The sequence below is a fragment of the Diplotaxodon limnothrissa genome, linkage group LG22 (assembly GCF_057381915.1).
Source record: "Diplotaxodon limnothrissa isolate DT_005_m linkage group LG22, D_limnothrissa_male_GT1.1, whole genome shotgun sequence".
Taxonomy (NCBI): Eukaryota; Metazoa; Chordata; class Actinopteri; order Cichliformes; family Cichlidae; genus Diplotaxodon; species Diplotaxodon limnothrissa.
The window spans coordinates 16,712,053-16,728,697 of record NC_140616.1 but is presented as its reverse complement, the minus strand read 5'-3'; the positions used below and the strand labels follow the sequence as shown (position 1 = coordinate 16,728,697).

Genomic DNA, 16,645 nt, shown 5'->3' with positions numbered 1-16,645 from the left:
TTAGATTAGGCTACCCAAACCAACTTGGCGACCTACAGAAAATACTCTAAGAGTAAAAGTATGAATTTTGCACTCTACCAGAAAAAGGTGAAAAAGCTTAATGCCCTCATCTCAAATCTGGCAGCAGGACAATGATCCAAAACACACCAGCAAGCCCCCCTCTGAATGGCTTACAAAGAAAAACAAAAAAACAAAACAAAATTAAGCTTTTGGAGTGGCCAAATCAAAGTCTGGACTTAAATCAGATTTTGATGCTATGGTATGACCTTAATAAGAGTGGGCCAAAATACTTTCACAGAGATGTGTAAGACTCGCTGCCACTTAGCACTAAGGCTTGATTGCAGTTCTTGCTGCCAAGAATAGCACAACCAGTTATTAGGTTTAGGGGAGATTCCTTTTTCACACAGGGTCAGGTAGCTTTTTTTCCTTAATAAATGTAATCATAATTTTAAAACTCCCTTATTTTATTCACTTTGGATATCTTTTTCTAATATTAACATTTATTTGATAATCTGAAATGTTTAAGGGTGACAAATATGCAATAACAAAAAACCCAACAACAACAACTAAGAAATCAGGAAAGGGGCAAATACTTTTTCATTGCACTATAACAAATCTCATTGCAGTTATCTCTTTTTACTTGAAGTGTTCAAGTTGTAAGTTTGCCTTAATAGTTAAAAGCACTAAAATTTAAGAGTAAAACCTCTAAAATTGATCCAGTGGTTGGAATTCTGTTGTAAAACTGCCGTGTCCTAAGATGAAAATGATGGGAAATAAACTGAAAAACTTTGACATTTTTAAAACTCAAGTGGCTAATGGAATTTATTAATTTTGATGCATGAATCCAAAGGGGCAGACATGCAAATAAATGGCGCTTGTATCCACCATTGAGAATGTATTCCATTATATTCTATTTATTTATATTGTATTTTTCTTTATTTACATTTTCCGTTTTCTGCTGCACTAAAAACACCTTTGTCCCTTACGAGCTTCCGTCCATTGTGCGACACACGTGATCTAGTCATTTGACAAGGCAAAACACGGCAGTAGATCAGAAAGACAAGCGACATGGACCATCAACGGGTTGACAGGGTGGGCCTGCTGTCTCCCCTGGAGGAGTCCAGCGCTGAGATCAGCACAGACAGCGGAATCGTCTCTCAGAGTGCGAGCAGTTTGTCGATGGTGAGCGAAATCCTCAGCAGCGGGACGGTGTCGCAGAGCCCCAGCTTTGGAGCAGCGGCGGGGGCAGGAGTAGCAGGAGCAGCTAACGTTATTTCTCAAAGCCCGAGCCTCGATGAAGCTGCAGAGCCCGGGACAACCGACAAGCACGACCCAGAGCAGGACGACGAGGAGCTGAGGCACACCGCGCTCAGCTACTCCTCCTACATCAGGGCGACAGCAGGAGACGAGGTGCGTGCTGTTATATCAGCAGCTAAGCTATGTTTAGCTCTTTGTTTATGATTTGACTGTCAGTACCGCAGCAGCCCTACACAGTCTTCCTGTAAACGAAGTGTTCCACTTTCATTTTGAGTAACAAATAAATTGGTTTACATCGTCTCCATTAAGGACTATATGTCTTATTCTACCTAGCATTTTCTTATACAACAAGAACGTTCCGTTACAAGAAAGTTTCACGTTACTTTTGTCAGTAACTAGGACGGTGTTGGCAATGGCAGTTGCTAGGCGACACGAAAGTAGTGATAGGATTGGCTTTCCTCTTACATCAGCTGGCCTGTAAAGATGTATTGCAGAGGATTATGTCGGAAGTCCCAAATTAGGCCAACTAATTTCAAAAACAGGTACAAAGTAGAAAGAATTGTGTTTTAAATGCTCTACGAGTGCACTGGCGTAGTGCGGTCCACCAGCACCACATACTAAGACAGTGGCCCACATTTTACTGGGTTTAATGAGTCTCACAAGAAATATGCAGCCCCAAAAAGACACGTACCTGCACGGACTCTACTCAAACCAAAAAATTATAGGCTGTCAGAACAGCAGCTGGAGTAACAATTTAGCCCCTGATGAACTTTGATAGAAAAAGGGGAAATACCAGTATAAGTAGACTTTCGCAAACATTGAAGCTTACTTTTTAAATTGCATTAACGTCGAATCTGGCCTTCACATGACTTATGCCTCACCATTAACCGACAGGAAGTATGCTCTCGGGAGAAAGGGGATGAAAGTCAATGAAATCAAGACAGAATACATGTGTGTGAATGAGAGAGAAAGTGTAAATGTGAAGCTGCAAGGAGCAGAGATAGTGAAGGTGGATGAGTTTAAATATCTGGAGTCAACCATCCAAAGCGATGGACAGGGCACAAGTGAGGTGAGGAAGAGAGTATGGGGGAAGTAGATAGAGACAAGTGTCAAGAGGATAGCAGCAAAAGTAAAAGAAGATTTGCGAGGTGCTGCTATGATTTATGGTTTGTTCAGTTTGCCTCTGACCCAAAAAAAAAGACAGATGACAGAGTTGAAGATGTTCAGATTTTCACTGGGATTGAGCAGAATGGACAAGTGTTTCAGAGGGACAGCGCAGGTTGAGGAATTTAGTAGTAAAGTTTGAAGGGCTAGAGTTTGAGATGTGTAGAGATGGGATAGAGGATATATTGGACAAAGGATGCTGAATATGGAGGTGCCAGGCAGGAGGAAAACCACAAAGATGATTCGCTGCTGCCAGAATGATTGCTAGAGCATCTGATGGCAGGAAAAGTTTCTGAAAAGTCATATATTTACAAGCTTTTAATTCTAACTCGAAGGGCTTGAATCTGGGTGACGGTGCGATTAACTGCTGTTAAGGTCAAAACTGGGTTGTGGGATTTTTCATGTCACTTCAAAAGTCAGAAGAATGGCCTGAGAACTGATTCAAGCCCAAGCCATGTGACTTGAGTCTTAAGTGGATATGCGTGATACAAGGCATGTTACAGAGAAGCTGAAGAAGGAGCACAAAGGCTGCTGTGTTTTGGCCATGCAGTCTAAACGTATTGAAGCTTGTGTGTGGGCAGCATACCTATGACATATTTCACACACTCTGGGACCCTTACTTTAAAATCATTGTCTTATATAGATCCTGTGCTTGGAGAAAAGCTTGGAAGAGATGCTGACAAGAGTGGATGAGTTTGTTGGAATGCTGGATATGGTAAGCTCAGTCAGAATATAAAAGTGTGTCTTACATCTCATGTTTTAGATTACGCGGATAATTTGCTTCTGATATTCTGTCTTGTTTTGTCTACAGATCCGTAACGATACCTCGCAGATAGTGAATGAAAACCTACCTCAAATCCAGCAGAAGTCTGATGAAATGAGACAGATATACAGAAGAATTGATAAGCTGGAGGTAAAGCGACTGTTTCATACGGTTCATTTTGTTTTGTATAAAATATTCATTTGCCGCTTTTATAATGCACACGGATTCCTCAGAGAGGCATCCTGCCAAACTGCAAGCGGCATTAACAACTCTAATATGAAATGCGTGATTGTGAGTTGATGTATATTGATTTGTGTGCAGTGTTTTTATTCATAATTAAATACAGAAAGTATCATCCTCACAAATGGAGACCCTGAGCCACTTGTTTGTTTTTCTATTTCCTCTATTTATTCATTCGTGTACCGAAAAGGTAGAAGTATTAGTTCCTGTTCCTCATGTAAAAGCTTACCATGCATTCAAATGTCTGGTAATCTACCAGCAAAGGGGACCTTATTTGAAAAAACTGTTTATTTGAGTTCATACTCACGATTTCTTCAGCTGAATGTCATTAAATGTCTTCATCAGGTAACTTGTGATGAGACAAAAATAAAATTTACTTCATGATAAACAGTCATGTGAAATTTTTCAGAGGAACTTATGCAGTTCTGTGAAAAACTAGGTGCATCCCATAATTCAGCAACTTGTAGAACCACCTTTAGCAGAAATAACTTGAAGTAATAATTTTCTGTATGACTTTATCAGTTTGCAGCCATTCATTTATGCACAGCTCTCTAAGGTCCCGTCACAGCATTTCAATCGGTTTGATGTCTAGACTTTGTTTGGGCCATTGCAGCACCTTAATTCTTTTCTTTTTCAGCCTTTCTGTTGTAGATTTGCTGCTGTGCTTGGGATCATTGATCATTGTTGCATGACCCAGTTTCAGCCAAGCTTTAGCTGTCAAACAGGTGGCCTCACATTTGACTCTAGAGTACTTTCGAATATCCAACTTTGCAAACCTAAGGTGAACTTTCAGGGACGTCCACTCCTGAGAAGGTTGTGTTGACTCACACTTCGGTGTTACAGTCCAGCAAACTGCCAAACTGCTTTTACAGAGGTGCTCACACTTGCTGATGATCAGTTAATCAAGTGCATTTTATCACCTGACAGCTACTTGGGCTCATAATTCCTATTGAAGCGATAACGGTGTTCTTATGCTCATTGTTCAGCCCTTATCTCAGGTGGTGCACGCCAAGTTTAAGTTTGTAAGTTTTTCATAGAAGTGGATAGAGTGCTGTGTAAACTTCCTTTTTCACATGACTGTATATTAACTGCATAAACCTTTTTATATTAAGAAATTATCTATCACAATCTATAGTTAAAATTAAAGACACATTTGTTTTTGTTTTTCATTGCAAAATATGATTAATATTTCCTGATTTGTAATAAAGAGTCAGACTGGACTACAATTATTTGTGGAGCCAAGGTCGGCATCTGCATGTCTGCTTCATAACGTAACAGTCCATCATTGGTGTAACAGCACAGTCATTTTTGACTGGGGACAAAGCGTAGCTGTGTCAGCTGTCTTTTCTGTCTGCCAACCACAGGTAAATTGAATATTGTAACTTTTGTAGTGAATCTTAAATATGCTGTTGTGTCTGCAGGCCTTTGTAAAGATGGTGGGAGCCAATGTCAGCGCAATGGAGGAGCAGGTCACACAGGCAGAGGGAGAGCTAGGAACACTACCGGGTGCTTTCAAGAAGATCCTCCGCACAATGACTGTCCCAGGCTTCTTAAACGTAAGAGCCAATTTCTGCACTTGTGAATTATAAATTTTCTCCACTATCCACTGAGTTTGGTGTTTGCAGGATTAAACAAAAACTTATTATTTAGAAGGTTCCCAAACTAGTTCAGCTGTGGGCTGCCCACTCTTACTGTAGCAATGTACTGTAATAATCGGTTGCAGTCCAGAGCTTTTGCTGCTACTTGTAACAACCAGTACTTTTCACAATGTTTAAATTAATATCATACTTTATTTGGTTGTACTTTTCCACTGGAATGAAGCAAAGGGAGTGAGGTTTGTCTTCATAGCTTTTCTGTTACAAAGAAGAAGGAGAAGTCGAAAAATGCTTATGGATTAAAAAAAAAAATCTCCCAAAAGACCCATAGCTGTGCATCAAATGCATCTATCCCGAGATGCATTTGATGCATTTAGCCAGGATCCCAAATGCTGCTGATGGCTAAAACCACATGCCCTGCCCACTTTCTCCACATTGGGTCTAAATGGGATAGAATGAAATAGATTTGGGGAAATATTAGGTGCTCTCCTTTTAGACAGTGAAATATCTGCTGAGCCATTTATTGCCTCTGAAAAAGAAAAAAATTGACTGCCTCCACCACGATCATGGAGGAAACTGGCGATCTGCCGTTAGTGACCTCAGTTGCATCCACACAGAATTTGATTTGCTCAACGTTTGTTGTTTGTCCAGAGATTGGGATCAAGGCCACCCAGGTCATTTGTAGTCACTATCCAGACTTCATTGAGATCATTATGAGTAAAGGTTCAGATTTCATAAAAACAAAAACACCCACAGTGTTTTTATTTATATGTCTGATTAAGATTGATGGTGTTCAAGAACAGCATCATGCCTGCGGAGTCAGTGTTCTTTTTAAGGTTTCCCCCAGCAGTTGTAACCACACTTCATTTATTAGGTTTTTAACTTTTGTCTCTTTGCTTTCAGAAACCAGCCAGTCCAAGACGACCAGCACCACATCAGCGTCAAGAAGTCCCCAGCGTGTTTCGGACAGATGATTATTTCACGTCACAGCCGGAACAGTGACGCGCTTGAACGTTCAAAACATAACTCGGTTCTAACCTCAGAGGCCTGTTGGGCCAAACTGCACAGATGACTTTTACTGCCACCTATTGCAAGGAGGATCTATTGGTGCAGTGGCTTCAACAAAGCAATAGCAGCCTTTCTGAACAAGTCACTGGAAGTCAAGTGGGTGCAGACAATCTGTGCTCCTGAAAGTCCTTTCCCTGGCAGCAACAAACACTGAACTGTAGCAAAATTATTTTTAAAGTGCCTGAATGGGTCTTTGGTTTTGTTTTCACTAATGGTGAAGAAAATGTAAGATGTTAAATTTGTGGCAAGTCAGGAGGACAAAGTCGTCCCACTCGCCTGTAGAGCACTGTATAGAAGGTACAATAAGATCTTCAAATAATACACAGAGAAATAACCCAGCTTTGTTTTTATGACTTACATTCCTGTTGATAGTGTTTGTAAAGACCTGCACGCTGTTATGAACTGAGCTGTATTTCTTTGTCTCTTCTACACCCCCACCCGCCGAGCAATACTGATCTTATCCTGTTAAGCATTTAACGTCTTCCATTTCAAAGTATTCACTTTATTTCGAGCCTTATCTTACTGCCTCTCTCTGACACGAGGCTACGTCTTTGATTGCACCTTTTAGGAAAAAAAGCACATTATAGATTAGTTGTCACTTGCTGATTATGTTTTGTGCCAGTGATGAAGCTGCAGTCTAAATAGGAAGAAGAGGAACTTTGGACCTCATCATGGAGAGGGGAGCAACAGTACCTAACAGATTAATGCAGTGCGGCCCCTTTCTTGCAAAGTTTAGCCAATAATGGTCACAGCTTCAGCTCTGGTTCTTTGATTACTTGCCAAATTAGATATTAAAAATGTTTAATTTTACATGTATGTATTTGGTTTACGATTTTGAGATAATCATTAAAAAATATTTGAGACAAGCTCGTTTCTGTTTCATGTATGCGATCCTGAGTTTTAGTGTTTTAGAGGGTGGGACTCGGTGAGCAGGAAAAGCTCCTGACGGAGAACTGCGAGGCTCTCTCATTGGGCGGCTTGTGCTGACGTCACGCGTTAGTCACAAGTCGGAGGAAGCGGGAACTCCGGTCGCCTCGTTTTGACTCGTTTCCCCACGCCGAAACGTCTGCTGCTGGAAAAAAAAAAAGCAAGCAAAAATAGCGGACAAGGTAAAGTACTTTTTGAGTCAAGTGTCTAATGAAGATGACGGGTTACTGAGGCCTTTGTTGACACGAGTTTAATGAGGTTAATGTGGAGACAAAGGTTTTAAAAACAGTTCTCGGTAAAGGCAGCAGAGGCTAGCCAAAACTTTGAGACCGCAGCTTGGGTTTCTGGTTAACAAACGGCAGGATTGCGACAGCTCCGATTTATATTCTGCTTAATCCCGACTGCGTTAACTAATCTCAACTAGTCTGAAAATACCTGGACAGCAACTTGGTTAACTCCCAATAGACTTGAATCTGCTTCTCTTGCTATAGTCGCTGCAGCTGGTTGAAACTTTAGCACGAAGAAACCACACCACTTAAAGAAGCAGGCCTCATTTTCCCCCCAGCTGTGCAGTCACATCTGTATCCTTCAGCACGAGAGGCAACCCATTGTTTTTTCATTTAAAATATGAGTGGGGCTCTTTTCTTTTTTCTTTTTTGTAAAAGCATGCCTCTTTTAAGCTGTCCTTCTGATGTACTCATCTGTAATCCTGCTCACTCCCACTGAAAATCTTAACATCTTCCGCTCAGACTCCTGTCTTTCTGTCAGCAGGTCTCACTATCATCTTGTAAACCTTCCCTTTCACTTTTTCTTCTATGTTTATGTCACAAGTCACCCCTGACACTCATCTACATCCTGCCTGCAGTCCTTCGCAGTGGTTGAAAATAAAGTTTATTTAAGATGATAATATTTTCTTTTTTTTTTTTAAATCTCCAAAGTCGGGAAGTTGCTTTGTTACAGCAGCTTAAACTTAGGTTAAACACAACACACGTAACAAAATGGCATAAGAAATTGTGTGTAAATCAATAAAATATGAGTCCTATTCTGGAAATGTTGGGACACTGTGTAAAATGTGAACACAAACAAAATGCAAACAGTGATTTCCAAACCGCATAAGGCTGTATTTTATTCACAATTGCAATTTTATGTACCCTTTTCTTAACAATGGCACTTTTTTTCTGAGTTTAAACATTAAATATGTTTTATTGTGTTCCTTTTATGTATAAGTTTTTTGCGATTGAGGTTGTAAAATACAGTGACAAACATCTGAAGTAATCCTGTCTGTAATAATATAAATACATTAAATGCAGGGTTAAATTAGACAGTACCTTTGTTGGCAATTTCAAAAGGCTGTCCATTAAGATAGTCATTTAACTGGCCCTTCATTTTTACATACATATTTTGTTTAAGTCACATTAGACACCAGAAAAGTCTTATTTAAGTGTAAATAATAAACACAAGTTTCTTCTCATTTCTTGACTTATTTTACTTAGCTTGTCTTCTTTTACAGATCCAAAGCTGCAAACATGGCCTGTGAGAAAGAAATTTGGCAAAAGATTGGAGAGGGCTTTGTCCAGGAGTATTACAACCAGTTTGACAATACCAATAGGATGGGACTGGGTAACCTTTATGTAAGCTTTCCAGATGTCTATTCAGTTCCATCATGCTGGATGTTAAAAATATTTTGAGCCTATAGTTATGAAAGAAAAAATGTTTCTGCAGTCTCCTGATGCCTGTCTGACGTGGGAAGGATCACCTTTTCAGGGGAGAGAAGCTATAACTGGCAAACTAGTAGTAAGTATCTTGTTTTAGCAGGTTGTTGGTCCGGCATGCACAAAGAAACTCCATAAATGCTGCTTCTAATCCAGGTTATGTTGTGTCTGTGAATTTATTAATAATATTTTTACGCCTCTCCTTTCATCAGCACATCAGTCTAAACAATAATATTGTTCACAATTCACAGAACTTGCCTTTCAAGCGCATTAAGCACATCATCACAGAACAGGACTTCCAGCCCACAGTAGACAGCTGTATCCTCATCATGGTGTTTGGACAGCTACAGGTATTCTATGATTCTTCACATTTTATTTTATGTTTTTTATTCATCTGGCTGAAGGACTGATGAGCTTACACCATGTCAAGGCATCTGCAGTAAAATCACTTCTCCGACTACAGTTTTGGTCAGAATTTATTCAAATGTACACAAAATGTTCTCACTAATGGGTCTTTTTACCCAATTTGTGCTCAGTCAGAAAAGATGAGGAGGAACAAATATCAGTGGCATTGTGTATATCATGTGACCTTGTTCACCCCAAAAAACAAACAAAAAAAATAACATTTACATTTTATTCTAAAATCATCATTCAGACCTGCAGGTGTCATTGTTTTGAGTGTTGGGATCCAATACTACTCTCTCTGAGAAAGCAGCTTTTGTAGATTGCCCCCTTGTGGTTGGAAGAGTTACATTTTTAAATCCAGTGAAATGCAGGGTGGCAGGGAAGTTTTATGTTTATTTTCATGATAGTCTGGCTGTGGCAGGCTGCACTTTCCCAGTACAAATGACTGTTTCACTTTCTGAAGAGCATGTAGATAAATGATGTGTTGCAGTTCATTAAGTGTTTGATAGAGAACTTCTTACCAGTGTGTGTGGGTCTGCTGTTTTTACTCTGTATGTTAACTCTGAACAACATGTATGGCTTCTACATTACAATACAATGTGCTTTATTATCATTACTGCAGTGTTTTTAGAGTCCTAATGAGTTATGCTGATGTGATTTAAGTTTATATTCCTGCCAACATTACAGTTTTAGTTTTTCACGATTTTGCTGTTAATTATTTCCAACAGGTAGATGATGATCCACCGATGGCCTTCCATCAAGTGTTTATGCTGAAATCCCAAAACTGTGCGTGGGCATGCACGAATGATGTGTTTCGACTGGGGATACACAACATACCAGTGTAGTGATTTGGATTAGTAGGTTCACATTCACTTGTATCCAGTTCTGAATTCACACTGCGGTGTCATGCTGCCACTTCTAGAAAGATATTCCACATTTTTTTGGTGTTTACAATGCATGTATTAATAACATTTCTATTCAAATAAAGAATTTATTACTCTAAACTACAGTTTTGTCTTGCCTTCCTGTAACAAATAGCTTTTTTTTAGTTTAATCTCTTTACTCATAGGTGTTGCTTGATGTCTAATAGTGCAAGTGAGATGAGTAGGTAAAAATCACGGTATTAGTCATTTTCGGAAGTTTTATCGTGCTACCCGTACCACGTGTTGTTTTAAAGGTGAACTTCTTAGTATTTCCGCTAGGGGCGCTATACCCCCGTATGTGGGGATTTAAAGTGTCAAATCAACAGAGCTACAACTACGTCCGCAGGGTTATGGCACCGAGTACAAGCTAGCTAAATAAAAAACCCAAATCCAGTCCTCAGAATGACTCCGACGGTGAAAAAGTCATCTTCTCAGGTACTGGAGCTCATTACTATCGGCCTGAAGCACAGCTAGCTTAAACGTTTATTGTTACTGTGTGTATCGAGGACGTCGGTTGTGTAACTGTAGGTTTGTAGCTGTGTAGTAACCTTATCCTTTATTGAAACATGGGGAGCTAAAGCCTTTGTAGCTTCGGAAAAGCATATTTTTAGCTAAATGTGACAAATAATAGGGTTTACGGCAAGTTTTAGCTGTGAAAGTGCTTTCCTGCTCGTGTTAGCTGTCAGTCACGGTGTTTGAGGTTAAGGAAATAACGACTATAAATAAATAAATCAACTAAAGCGTTTAAAATGTGTATGGAAGGCGACCAAAAATATCTTGCTTTATTCATTTATGTTTTTCAAGTGGACACGTTAATGTTATGTCCTTTGTTTTGTAAAGAGTTAACGCGCAAGCGCAGTGCTCCGTGTTGTAAGTAAAGGGACAATCCGTAAAACGAGTTGTGTGGAGCGAGAGAAACAGCGACTAGGAGTCAAAAATGCAACAAAAACGAGACAGACACCAAACTAAATGTAAAGGATTGTTTGCAGAACGGCTTCAGAGAAGATGATACAGCCTGCCAGAATGGCTTGGAGACGGAGGAAGAACCTCTGCTCCGAGAGAACCCCAGGCGGTTTGTCATTTTTCCCATCCAGTACCGAGACATCTGGAAGATGTACAAACAGGCCCAGGCCTCTTTCTGGACCGTGGAGGAGGTGGGTACTGTACTTTGAGTGGTTTACTGAGTGATCTTAGGAAGAAAATATTGAATGCAACAATGTCTAACCATCAGGTTTTGACAGTTGCTGCTGCTGCTACTTTCCACTGTGCACATATTGATATCCACACATGAAATGAAGGAACTGAAACAGGTGTGCTTTTGATGGTTTTTTTTTTTTTTTAGGTCGATCTATCCAAAGACTTGGCACACTGGGACCGTTTGAAGGCAGAGGAAAAACACTTCATCTCCCACATCTTAGCCTTCTTTGCTGCCAGCGACGGTATCGTCAATGAGAACCTGGTGAGACTAGTTTGCAGGCCTCTAAAGAAATTTCAAGAATATATATTTTGCATGTAGATTGAGAACAAGCTCATTTGATGCATTGGCAGCTGAACTGCAAAATTAATGAAACTGATATTACTAGAAGCCCTCAAAAATGAAGTCACACATCAAGAATGGCTATCAAAAGATAACCGTACTTGATGCGTTAACATAAATGCAGATGGCACTCTAAATTTTTTTTTTTTTTACTTGGTGTGGTTCAAGTGTTTTGTGGGACTTGCACGCTTCATCGCAAATGTTTTTAATCTACACAACAGGTGCAGAGGTTCAGCCAGGAGGTGCAGGTCCCTGAAGCGCGATCCTTCTACAGCTTTCAGATCCTCATAGAGACTGTCCACTCAGAGATGTACAGTATGCTCATCAACACTTACATTAGGGACCTGAAGGAGAGGTCAGTTACTCGTGGTGGCTCTGTTTTATTTATTTTTTATTTTAGCAAGTCGGAAAATAGTTTTTGTGTCGTGTTTATGTTGTAATGAAAGTATGAATCCTTAACCCGCTTCTGTATGAGTTGCTTTTGTAAACTTTCTGGAGATTTACAACAAACTGTAGCACCTGGGGTTTAAATACAGTAGACCTAAAATTTCAACGCAGAGTGTGTTGTTTACAGAACAAAAAGAGGAAGTTGAGGAAGTTAATACACAGCCTGTCAGATTTTATTCAGCAAAGTCCAGCAAATCATCATTTACCCAGCTTTATTTTTTCATAATGGATGATAAAACTTGAATCCTATCACATTCTGCTTATAAATATTATTCATGTAGCACCATGAAAGCATGCATTAAAGATGCCTTGTAATTAATCTTTGATTGTAAAGTCAGTCTCACCTAGTAAGAATGTTTTACATCTGTTTTAAAAAGTCTTGTTTGGCAGCATTTATTTATTATATTTCAAGACATGTAAGCAGTTCAACAGGAAATGCTTCCAGAATATATTCAGACTGCAGCCTTGTCTCACTGACAGATTAAAAGCTGATAAATAGTTCACTGCATGTTCAGAGAGTCTAAAGACGTAAACGTAGGCAAATGAGTGCTCTCCAGTTTGTGCTTTGAATGAGGAAACTAAATAGTTTGTCAGACAGCTGTGTCAGGCCCAGCAGGAGGGAAAGGGTCAGAGAAAGGCAACTACCTGGTGACTGATCCACTGTTTAAGTTACCTTTATTAGGTGTTCAGAGTTTTCACTGAGCCTGGTTTCTGGAACAGACTCCTGCACCTGTTTGTCACAGGTTAAGTCGAGACCGTTCTGCGGTAACTGCCGTTGTTTTCCCAGCTGCAGCAACTTTGATGTGCCTTCAAACAACAAACGTCACTCATCAACAGACTGTTTACAGATGCTTTTAAGTCTAAACACTCAGCAAACTCCATGAGTCTTGTTGCATTATTTTTACCCTGTTCCTGAGTGTCTTTGATTAAAGACAAACAAAATAAACTATTCCCTACATATTGTTACTACAGTATAATTACACATTAAAAAGTCTTTAGTTCATGTGTTTTCATGTTTGTGTGTTTTAGGGACTATTTGTTTAATGCCATTCAGACCATGCCTTGTGTGAAACGGAAGGCAGACTGGGCCCTCCAGTGGATAAACGACAGCAAATCCACATTTGGTAAGGGAGAAACAAAACTTGACAAAAACACGACAACTGAAAACTAAATATAACATCAAACTGTCCTAGAAGGAACCTCGTGTTTGATCACTTAACAGTCATTTTTGACGTTTGTGCCCCAGGGGAGCGGATTGTGGCTTTTGCAGCTGTGGAAGGCATCTTCTTCTCTGGTTCATTTGCTGCTATCTACTGGCTGAAGAAGAGGGGGTTAATGCCTGGCCTTAGCTACTCCAACGAGCTCATTAGCAGGGACGAGGTGAGACTAATTCACGCACAAAAATATGTGTTCTGATGTGTTGAAAGTATCCCTGAGTTGTGAGCGAATCAGACATACTTGTGGGTAAGAGAAGCAGCTCATATTTAAAATGGAGGTGTGGCATCTATGTAATTATTCCTTTCCAAATGACAGCGTAGCACAGAGTGTTTTCCATCTAGCTTTGTCTGTTGTCAGTCTTATGTGACTAAATGAGTAGATGCACATAATGACCATAAGTTTGAACTGCTGTGGAAAACCTTCAGAAATAGAAACAGTATGTCTGCCCTTACCTGCATTGTCATGCTTATAACTGGTATGACTCCTTAACTTTGTGCAGCAGCCTCAGCGGCCAAATTCATAAGAGCTGTATAATTCATATATGCTGTAAAGACAACATTGGTCTTTAAAAATAAGTCAAATGATAAGAATAAACATGAAAGATTAAACAGCAATCATAAACACCAATATACTGTCAAAGCTGGCAGCAGAGTCATGACTGCACATTCACCTCGCTCTTTGGAAAATGCCCTCAGACAGATATTTCCCTGTTATAGCAAACACTGTACAACAGCAGCTCTGCACTGGCTGTTTTGAGAGTCAGATTTTCAAAATATCTTATTGTTATAAAAAATCAAGAGCCTCATATCAACTAACTAGTTAATATAACAAGTTTTTGGTCATTTATGCTGACTGTATGGTGGCAGACTCTGAAAACACTGCTTTTACATCTTGCTGACACCCGGTTTTCTTTCACTCAGCATTCACTGTGTTGAAACTAATCATCACCCTATTAATTAACAATTACAAAATAGTAGTTGTTGGACATGCAGTTCTCTTACAATTCACCAGGGGGTGCTGTATCAACCATGACCATCATTGTTCTTCCTTGAGATCAAGCTGATGTAATAAATGCTGTTGTGTAAACACAAGTCTCCTAAAATAAACCTGGGACTAAGTACACCATGAATACACATTTTTTCAGATCAGCTGTTCTGACATGTTTTTTTGTTCTTTGCTAGGGTCTGCATTGCAACTTTGCCTGCCTGCTGTATAGCTACCTGGTGAAAAAGCCATCAGAGGAGAGAGTCAGAGACATCATCACCAAAGCTGTTAGCATCGAACAGGTCAGCTAATGCTACACATTACATACATTATATGCTTGCTTGTTAAATGCTATTCACCTCATATTCCTGTTCATTTTGTCTGCACTAACTCACATTGCAGTGGATCAGTTGTAGCTTTACAGCAGGGGTGGGGGAACTCCAGGCCTCAAGGGCCGGTGTCCTGTAGGTTTTAAATGTGTCCAACACAGCTGATTTAAATGGCTAAATTACCTTCTTAGCATGTCTTGCAGTTCTCAGGAGGCCTGGTAATGAGCTAATCATTTGATTCAGGTGTGTTGATCCAGGGTGATATCTAAAACCTGCAGGACACCGGCCCTTGAGGCCTGGAGTTTCCCACCGCTGCTTTACAGCATGACATTCTGAAGCAATAAAATCTTAATAGGTCGTACCAGTGCTATAAGTCACTAATCGTTATTATTCATATACAGGAGTTTCTCACAGAGGCCCTGCCAGTAGATCTCATAGGAATCAACAGTTGCCTCATGAAGCAGTACATCGAGTTTGTGGCTGACCGGCTTCTCACTGATCTCGGACTGACCAAGGTAATGCTAATAATCATTCGTTCAAAACCCTCTGCACACCGGAATGGGTGAAATTAAACCTATTTTTGTCTTTTTTCCTCATTTTTTTTTAATCCAAGGTTTACCAAGCTGAAAATCCATTTGACTTCATGGAGTCTATCTCACTCGAGGGGAAAACCAACTTCTTTGAGAAACGGGTGGCAGAGTATCAAAGATTCGGAGTCATGTCGAGCATGATGGACGGTGAATTCACACTAGACGCAGACTTCTAAAAACTGACATGGCATGTTACTGTAAATTTGTTACATTCGGTCAACCTATTTATTTATTTCCATACAGTTATTATACAACAGAGGTTTTCAAGTCTTACTGTAATACTGATACAGTGCTACGAAGTGAAGGCTGTACTCTTTTTTTGTTGTTATTGTTTTTTGGGATGTTTTTTTTGTTTTGTATTAGAGATGGAGAATTATTTAGCAACCAGTACAGTTTATAAGTAGAATGGGTGAGCATCAACATTTTGCCATCATGATAAAATAATGAGGGAGGTGACATAAATAGTATTTCTTTCCTCACTGAGCATTGTGGATAATAAAAACACAGAATATATTTTTACTTTTCTGCTTCGTGTTGCTTGTTTCTATGGCAAATTGCTTTAATATTTTCTAACTTTTAAAATACAATAAAAAATGTTTTGCCAAATATGTGTAGGTGTTGTAAATGAATGCAAGAGGTAAATGTTTGTACAGCTGAGAACCAACAACAGCCTTATTCTCAAATGTAGGTGACAAGAAATAAATGTGATGTGGGTCATTTTATGATTGGTGGACAATGTGGGCTTCAAAAATTCAAAAAGGACTCTTTATTTTCTAAATTTCTTTTATGCATGTAAGAAGAACAAATAATAAACCATCCAAAAAAAATTATTTCAGCTCAGGCATCAAAGCTACACTTTTTATGCAATACTTTGGTTGCTGTATGCTGTGACATGAAAAAGTGGATTTTATAAATATTGTTTTAGAAATTATTAACCTTTAAATTAAAGATAATCACCGTCATACTAAATATTCATACAGTTTCATTCATTTAAACAACTTTCAGAACCTACCTTTTTTTGTAATTTTAGTATTTATCTTTGAGTGTTTGTTGAATACATTTTTTTGTACACTTTTCAGAAAATAATTGAAACTATGCTACAAAGGCAATAGATTACTCCCTTGTGAGCTAAGAAAAACATTTATGGTTATTTTATTCAAATTATAAAGCACCAGGGTTAATATTAGAGTAACAGTGTTGCACAAGATAACATGGATGAATGGATTTTTTTTTAATTCACAGATTATGACATAAGTCTAACTCAAACAAAATACTCAGGACCACGGGTGTATTGTTTAATAATATTCGGTATGTTGTTAACATGTTTGTACAGTAATGTTTTATATGTGCACTCACGGGATTTCGAGCAGCTGGGTTGCAAATCAGTGCTAATATTAGTGTTCTCTCAGAAATAAAACGTGAGCTGTGTAATGTAATAACGCATGAAAGTGAAGGGTAAATGCAGTTAAATGAAATAAAAGAAAGA

The 16,645-nt window shown here is 39.2% G+C and overlaps 3 protein-coding genes across 3 annotated transcripts; all 3 read left to right on the top strand.

Moving 5' to 3' along the window:
- The first annotated feature begins 1,060 nt into the window (after positions 1-1,060).
- bloc1s4 (biogenesis of lysosomal organelles complex-1, subunit 4, cappuccino) lies at positions 1,061-6,862 on the top strand. Its single transcript, XM_085346532.1, has 5 exons — positions 1,061-1,410; positions 3,065-3,136; positions 3,233-3,334; positions 4,846-4,980; positions 5,923-6,862. The coding sequence occupies exons 1-5, from the start codon at positions 1,069-1,071 to the stop codon at positions 6,019-6,021; spliced, it is 750 nt and encodes a 249-aa protein (XP_085202658.1). The 5' UTR covers positions 1,061-1,068; the 3' UTR covers positions 6,022-6,862.
- A 268-nt stretch (positions 6,863-7,130) lies between these two features.
- LOC146609702 (nuclear transport factor 2-like) lies at positions 7,131-9,976 on the top strand. Its single transcript, XM_085346246.1, has 5 exons — positions 7,131-7,196; positions 8,525-8,645; positions 8,737-8,808; positions 8,978-9,076; positions 9,860-9,976. Exons 2-5 carry the CDS (start codon positions 8,541-8,543, stop codon positions 9,974-9,976), a joined length of 393 nt encoding a protein of 130 aa, XP_085202372.1. The 5' UTR covers positions 7,131-7,196; positions 8,525-8,540.
- A 401-nt stretch (positions 9,977-10,377) lies between these two features.
- On the top strand, positions 10,378-15,994 carry rrm2b (ribonucleotide reductase M2 b). The gene is made up of 9 exons (XM_085345928.1): positions 10,378-10,489; positions 11,044-11,208; positions 11,397-11,513; positions 11,813-11,946; positions 13,068-13,162; positions 13,285-13,418; positions 14,438-14,542; positions 14,971-15,084; positions 15,183-15,994. Exons 1-9 carry the CDS (start codon positions 10,457-10,459, stop codon positions 15,333-15,335), a joined length of 1,050 nt encoding a protein of 349 aa, XP_085202054.1. The 5' UTR covers positions 10,378-10,456; the 3' UTR covers positions 15,336-15,994.
- Positions 15,995-16,645: the final 651 nt, after the last annotated feature.

Coding starts and splice junctions, on each gene's coding strand:
- LOC146609702 (XM_085346246.1), top strand. CDS start 8,541: ATGGCCTGTGAGAAAGAAATTTGGCAAAAGATTGGAGAGGGCTTTGTC. Junction 8,646..8,736: donor TGGGACTGGGTAACCTTTAT/GTAAGCTTTCCA, acceptor ATGTTTCTGCAG/TCTCCTGATGCCTGTCTGAC. Junction 8,809..8,977: donor CTATAACTGGCAAACTAGTA/GTAAGTATCTTG, acceptor CACAATTCACAG/AACTTGCCTTTCAAGCGCAT.
- rrm2b (XM_085345928.1), top strand. CDS start 10,457: ATGACTCCGACGGTGAAAAAGTCATCTTCTCAG. Junction 13,163..13,284: donor CGACAGCAAATCCACATTTG/GTAAGGGAGAAA, acceptor TTTGTGCCCCAG/GGGAGCGGATTGTGGCTTTT. Junction 14,543..14,970: donor AAGCTGTTAGCATCGAACAG/GTCAGCTAATGC, acceptor ATTCATATACAG/GAGTTTCTCACAGAGGCCCT.
- bloc1s4 (XM_085346532.1), top strand. CDS start 1,069: ATGGACCATCAACGGGTTGACAGGGTGGGCCTGCTGTCTCCCCTGGAG. Junction 1,411..3,064: donor GGGCGACAGCAGGAGACGAG/GTGCGTGCTGTT, acceptor TGTCTTATATAG/ATCCTGTGCTTGGAGAAAAG. Junction 3,335..4,845: donor GAAGAATTGATAAGCTGGAG/GTAAAGCGACTG, acceptor TTGTGTCTGCAG/GCCTTTGTAAAGATGGTGGG.